Here is a 7,022-nt window from a genome sequence, read left to right as displayed (position 1 = left end):
GCACGCAAAAAAAAAAAAAAAATGAAGTTTCCGCGCTCGTCGCGACCTTGTCGTTTTCACAAGCAAATGTTTACGTCTACATCTCGTGTGGTTTGCGGGGAGAGAGAGAGAGAGAGAGAGGAAGGGGGCGGGAGGAAAAAAAGGGGGGGGGGGGGGCAGCATGGCAAGGCTTGGGTAAGCAGTAAATACGCCTCCGTGAATTTCGTGCTAGCCTTTAGTGGCTTCAAGATTTCCTTACGGATTCGCTAGACAGCGTCCCCTTTTCAGTAAACGGGGTTTCTCTAACATGAGGCCCCGCTTTCTCGAAACCGAGCTTCGATAAAAAGTGCCCGTTCGCTAAACCGTGTTTGAATTAACTGGCCTTCGGTCAACGGTAGCGGACCCGGAACAACGGGGCTACGATCGCACCGAGCTCGGCGCTGCTTCATATTCTGCGTTACCACCCCAACTAACATCGATATGCTGTAGGTGTGTCGACAGACTGTTCCCAGTGTTATTTTAAGTTGGGAGGTTTTACGAAATTGTTACGTGCTTCTAAAACAACAGTGACTGCTGCAACAATGGCCATCCATCGCACTACTGTTTGGAGCTCCACGTTTTCCGGGTATTTGTTTGCAAGAGCTGAACCCAGGGTGTCTTCATGTGCGCTTTGCTTAGGGTGCAGACATCTGGCCATTTTGTCCCACGTTTTTATTTTTCTTTTTTGTTCAGAAGCGCGTGAAAGAGCGTGTCCCTGCACGCGTTTGTGGCTCTGACTGTGCAATGGCAACCTTTTGTTTTCGTCGATTTCTTTGTATTTTACCTGTGAGCGCGTGCTGTCGGCATCGGGTATTACAAAGGGTGGCATCACCCTAAACAGTAGGACATTGAGGCACCCTAGCCGAACCTACTACGTTTGCTTGTCAACGTCATATAAAAGGGATGTCGCTCTAACCGCTCATTCACACTGGAAGCAGATCCGCGTTCGCAAAGTGGTTGCCAACGCGGTTTTATAAAGATCCAGTACAATTGCACGCGCACTTGATGTCATCGAGTGCGCGTGCAATTGTATTGGATCTTTATACAACCGCGTTCGCAACCGCTTTGCGAACGCGGATCCGCTTTCATGGTGTGAATGAGCGGTAACGGGTACTTGTGGTCTTGTTTCTGTTAGCGTGCGTGCTTGCGCGCGCGCGCGCGCGCGCGTGTGTGTGAAGGCCCATACGCACATTTGCGTTTGAACGCGTGTGTGTGTGTGTGTGTGTGTGTGATTGTGTGTGTGTGTGTGTGTGTGTGTGTGTGTGTGTGTGTGTGTGTGTGTGCGCGTGTGTGCGTGCGTGCGTGCGTGCGTGAGAGCGAGAGAGAGAGAGAGGTTGGGTGTTTTCCAAGAAAAATATCTCCACACTGAGACCGACACCTCTACCATCCGGTACTCTTCGTCTTTTACAGATGCCGAGAAGATTTACCGGCAAGCTGTGCAGATTTCTGTTCAATCACCTGAATAGAAGAACCTTCGGCGATCTACTCGAGTGGGTGAAGAAGAAGGAAGGCCGATTCCGCACCGTGTGGAAACACGGCAATGGCTCAAATGCTACTGTTGAGGACTACGTCGTTTTCTTGGTACTTGTCCAAAACTTGTACTTCAGAGTCATTTCAACTCCTGTTCACACATACACACGCGTATATAGGCAAACACCATGCCGCAGCCTCACAAAGACAGAAATGCATCTTTAAATACGTTTTCTGCGAAAGGGCGCTATGCATTATCGTTGCTTCAATGTATAGTACTACGCTTCTTTGTGCCGACAAATTACCGACTTGATTTCATGTTATTAGGCTCGCATCTTAGATCGTAATGACTGACAGCTGACTTGTTCTAAGGAACAGTGTATGAAAGCGCTTCTTTGAATGACGGAAGTCATTCAGAGAAAAAAGGTCACGTTGTTAAAGAAAGGCTTAAAGACTTAAAGAAAGGTCACGTTGTGCAGCAAGTGCTGCGAAAACTTAGCAATCGTTGTTGAATTTTCAGGAATGGGACAAGTTCAAGAAGCGCGGTAAGGGTGGAACTCGTGCGAGAAAGCCGTCCCGGAAACTGCAGTGCCATGACACTACGAAGAAAAAGGTGAATGGTCTTTCCCACTTCACGTGCGCTATGGTCGAAAGGCCTCCATTAAGGCAGATGAACTTCGGCTACGAACATGCCGTCTACGTCTTTTCGCATGATACCACTCACATTCGTCTAATGCAGAAGTCAAACATATCAAGAGGATACTGAACAGTGAACACGCAGGCTCAGGCATTCGCGATGTTGTAACTCCATCAGCTCGTCAGCGTCCTCAGCATTATCCCTGAACTGGGGGACTGTCATCTTGCAGGCCAACGCGCTGTTTACAAACAAGCCCGCGTTTGCCCACACCAGGTGTGGGCACTGCGCGTGCGCAGAAGCCAAACCCGGTAGAGGGGAACCGTCGGCGCATGCGCTGTGGTGACAGCGGCGTGACGTCAGAGTCACGTGTTGGTTTAGGAAACCCGATGCCAAGGAAGCGCTTAAAGAGAATACAACAGATTATGCTGCAGCGTGTTTTTGTGTTTGGCCGTTCTTGGGTTTCCAGACAATAGGGCTTTTGCTCAAGTTTTCGGCACCATCTCTTGGAAAATCAGGAAGTGTGTTCGGTGGCCTTGAAAAAAAGAAAAAGCTTTAACAAGCTTTTACGCCTGTATAATTGTTGTGACCGAAGACTGAAAAAAAAAAAAATTACGTTGTGTTGCAATTGGAACGCTGTACTGCACCCGGCTCCCCACTGTTACTGGCTGCTGATGCTGTTACGTAAGCGTCACCGAAAATGGCGGACAGCCGCGTCTGCTGCTACTACGCATGCCAACTTTACTAGATTAAGTCAATTGTGAAACTCCCGCGGAGGTTTCTCTCCCCCCCCCCCCCCCCCCCGACTCTCTCTACTTCAGTCCGCCTCCCGTAAGGCCCCTTAGCCTCCCGTCGTTTGAAGCGCCATCTAGATTGTCGTTGCAAAACTATGCATTCCATAGAGCCTCTCGTCTTAAGAGTATGGTGCCTGGAACGCGTCTCCGACTGGTGTGTTTACCACGTCCAGAAAAGTGGTCCCTCGATTTCCGCCTGATGACGTCATAGAAGCGTCATGTTAACGATGGTCGCGATCCTGGCGGTGTCACAGCAGCGGTGGTGGATGTGGCAGACGCTTGTCCTACTGCAGGTCGCTCTCCAGCTTGACAGTCCACGGAAGTTTCGGCAGTCAGAAGTTGAGACGCCGTGACGACAGCACACAAACGTCTGCTCGTGCTTTTTGCTGGAACTTCTATAGCACCAACCGCCAGGATCGCGACATCCGACAGCATGACACTCCGGCTTTTGTGACGTCATTCGTTACCACTTCGGAACCACTTTCAATGCATGGGCGGAATTGGACGCTAGACACACCAGTCGTAAGCAGTCGCAAATGTGAGAACCAGCCTTAAGAGGCTAAAGTAAAATCTGGGGGTTTCACTTGCAAAATCACCGAAGCGCGTCTATCACGCGCCAGCGGAAGACAGAGGATGAATTTCGACCGCCTGGGGATCTTGTCGTGTAACTTTGAATCCAGGCTACACGGCGTTTTCTCCGAAGAGTAAAAAGCGAGCGTGAATGATAGCTGTTTTTACTATCGAGGTTAGTGCAGCGTCTGCACGGTCAGATGTTTGATGCTGCCAGGAGTGGCGATAAGGGGGGACTGTGCACGCGTCGTTAAATCGGTTGCCTGCCAAACGGTTCTCTAAAACTCGCTAATGTCATCGCTAGTCGACGAACCGGATGCTAGAACAGGTTGTGAAGTCTACAGCGAGTGTCGTTCGACTTTCAGAACACCAGCAAAAAAAATACCGAGGGACCCGATGCGAAACAGCGCTTTCGCAGCGCCCTGCGGAAGATGAAGTTTGAAGTTGAGAGCTGTGCCGACGGTTTTCAAGTCATGAGGTTCCCAAAGAGCGACTTAGGTAAGCATGTGCGCATGAGTGCGACCGAAAGCGTTCTTCATTGGCCCAACGCTCTCCCTGTGACTGTCCACGTAGGAACTTTGTTTGTTTGTGGCGCGCAGCTCTACTAAGTACATGGTCGTGTCTTCTTCCACCATGTTTGTTTACACACCGTTCAACTTGCTGTGTAAATCACGGGGCACACAATTACAGAAATCATTATGAGGACGTGCTACACCCTCAAAACATCCGCGCGTCTTCTCTCCCACAAACCGCGTGCAAAACAGAAAAACAGAACAGGTGTTCTTCTTTTTTTTATGTCAGTTTTAAGTAAGTCACATGCAATCGGTTAGAAAAGAGCCATTTAACTGGTACTCAGGGAAAGAACAGGGGTGCGTCACGTGGACAGCGTTAAAACAAGAACATCGGTCTTGTATCGGAACTACATTTTTAGTTTTCGCGTTTCTAAATATGTTGAACTGCTGTTGCTCGCATCATTACCAAACATCATATGTCCAACTGTTAAATCATTGTGGTGAACATTGCATTCTGTGTAGCAACAACAGCAGTGGCAGCGTAAAATTTGTTGTTGGTGTGTGGGATGCGGCAGCAGAATGCTGAAACCTGGCTAATTTTCTTTTTGTGCATCTCGACAGAATACCTTCTCCAGAAGGAGCAACTCCCGCCCTCGCCAAACACCTCGGAGGGTTCGGACGACACCTTTGCCGGTTCGGACGATTCATCCCAACTGAGCCCAGGTCATGCAAGCCTGGAGCAAGGGAACTTTTCCTTTCCGTTGGACAACAAGGCGAACGTGACACCGTGCTTCGATTCTGGCCGTACAAACTACGACATGGATAGTACAAACATTACAGTCCTTCCCGGTGAAGTTGCGGACACCTGCGGATCATCTGACGATATCTTCACGAGCCTTTTGAACAGTTATCAATTGGATTTTTTGCAAAAACCTCCCACTCCTGAGCCACTCATGCAAGAGACCTTCCGTCCACTCTCCGAGCTCCACTCCCCGGAGCTGCCTCAAATTCCAGTGTTCCTCAGTCTTCCGGCATCCGACCAGATCTCCTCTGAAGCACTGCTGGAGGTTTTGTGCCTCCTTTGAACATGCAAAAATACGAATGGATATTTTTTTACTGTAAATATTTATTTTAATTCAGATGGTAGATTTTAAGAACAATAAAGGTACGCGGATTAGCGTGTCGCATCTACGAGTAATTTCATTCGAGACTTCAGATTTTACTGAGGCTCGTACACTGCCCTCTGGGAATTGTTATGAACCTCTTCATTACGATATTGACTTCTTGCGAGGTGCTGGGATTATTCACAATTCAATTCCCAGCCTTGAACAGTCAAGGTGCAGCGAAGTGGATATTGATTGCAATAATATGGGTCTGTTTTTGAAGAAAAGAAGAAACAATAAAACACGCGTGCACGTAGAGAGTGATAACCATAAACGTGATCAATATTTAGACTTTAACGTTTTTTTAAATATTTTTTTCTAAAACCGGAGGTGAAATGTTTTTATTTTATGAAGGAGAATACATTTTGTTTTATTCAAACTTTTTTATACGACAAAACAATAGGTGAACGTTGAATTTAATGTCCAAATATGATTAGTTGGAATGCATTTTTTTTTTAAATATCGCTTTTAGTCTTTTTACCTGCATACATTGTTAGTGTTTTATTGTGCTTCGTTTCAGCATAACATTGCAAAACGTATAATCTACGTCCCGGCGAGTCAATAGGCTTTTTGCCAAATTACCCAAGCGCCAAGGAGAATGCTGGAAACGTACATGCACGCGCTACAGGCTCTCGCCTCATCAGTACAAATTATTCGAATTAACCGAAACCGGGCATTGATTAACGCACGTGCAAAGTGCCATTTGGTTTAGGTTTTTGCATTAGAACAGTTACTGCGGCACGTGCAACTATACACTCCCAGCCTGCATGCTCCATGGTGCTTGTTTAGAGGGGTACTCCGACGATTTCTTAATGGTCCCCAATTTACCTGAACATTTGCTAAACACACCAACAAACATCGCTGAAATAGTATCCCATATTATAAGTCAAAATATTTTCTTTTCGCGAAGTTATTGAATTTACAATTTTGGTCCTCACCGTGTGTTTTTTTTTTTTTTTTTTTTTCAAACTTCAAGTCTACTGGCAACAACGAAAAAGTGACGACAGCGGAAGGCAGGGGGCAGGGGTGCACTCTTTGGGGGTGGCACTCAGTCGGTCGAACGACGTTTTAGCGAACGCCGACTTTTCATCGAAAAAAACTTTAGCGATAGTCGGCCGCCGCGAAGCGGCGTTTACGAGTAGGTCAAGTGGGTTAACATTTTTGTAATAAGCCGCCGCAGACTGCCGCCGGCGAAGCGGCGTGAGCGCAGCGCGGGAAGGGGGGGGGGGGGGGGGGGGGGGGGTGGCACTTATCACGCGTTCCCATTATTCACCAAAACGTCTATTCGCTCAAATGGCGCTCTTCGCTAAAACGTCATTCGCTCATGCCTGCCACACACGTCACGACACTGAAAAGTACGGGCATATTTTAATGTTGGTTTTTGCATCATTTCATTTGTCGATTTCAAAATAACTATGAATTTCGCGATACTAAATAGCATACCATAAAGGGTACATGCCGGGGATTCAGAAAATATAGTTAGTTGGGGTGGCTAAAAAAATCGGCCGAGTACGCCTTTAAGGCGTACGTGTACGTGTGCTTTATTATTTCTTTTTTTTTTCTACAAGAACAAGTCTCTTATAATATTGCAATCAATATTCACTTCAATTCACCCGCTCGTCAATCAATGGGCAAATTTCGCTTCACAAACCCGAGTATCAGGAATGCACCGGAGTATTGATTCTTTGTGATGTTCATTAGGAAAATGTAATGAGGTCGTACGACCCTTGGATTTTCCCATGAGAGCGCTGGAAAGTTAATAAAATCCAGCAATATGAAATATGACAATTTTTACTGTTTTGAGCGCATTTTGAGGCAATTTTGAAATTATAATAACTTAAAAAATAAAAGTGACGAAACG

General features: G+C 47.0%; 1 protein-coding gene across 1 annotated transcript in view; it reads left to right on the top strand.

Annotated features, from left to right (window-relative positions):
• The window catches only part of LOC115333103, a 21,823-nt gene extending 16,638 nt beyond the window's left edge, over positions 1-5,185 (top strand). The window contains exons 2-5 of the mRNA XM_042287165.1: positions 1,429-1,599; positions 2,009-2,101; positions 3,852-3,984; positions 4,620-5,185. Of these exons, the coding sequence (XP_042143099.1) occupies positions 1,429-1,599; positions 2,009-2,101; positions 3,852-3,984; positions 4,620-5,083 (861 nt within the window). The 3' untranslated portion in view covers positions 5,084-5,185. The remainder of the gene's footprint in view (positions 1-1,428; positions 1,600-2,008; positions 2,102-3,851; positions 3,985-4,619) is intronic.
• Positions 5,186-7,022: the final 1,837 nt, after the last annotated feature.

The sequence above is a fragment of the Ixodes scapularis genome, unplaced genomic scaffold (assembly GCF_016920785.2).
Source record: "Ixodes scapularis isolate PalLabHiFi unplaced genomic scaffold, ASM1692078v2 PGA_scaffold9__187_contigs__length_104089568, whole genome shotgun sequence".
NCBI classification, from domain to species: Eukaryota; Metazoa; Arthropoda; class Arachnida; order Ixodida; family Ixodidae; genus Ixodes; species Ixodes scapularis.
The sequence above is the reverse complement of the archived record's forward strand: the minus strand, read 5'-3'. Positions and strand labels throughout refer to the sequence as shown.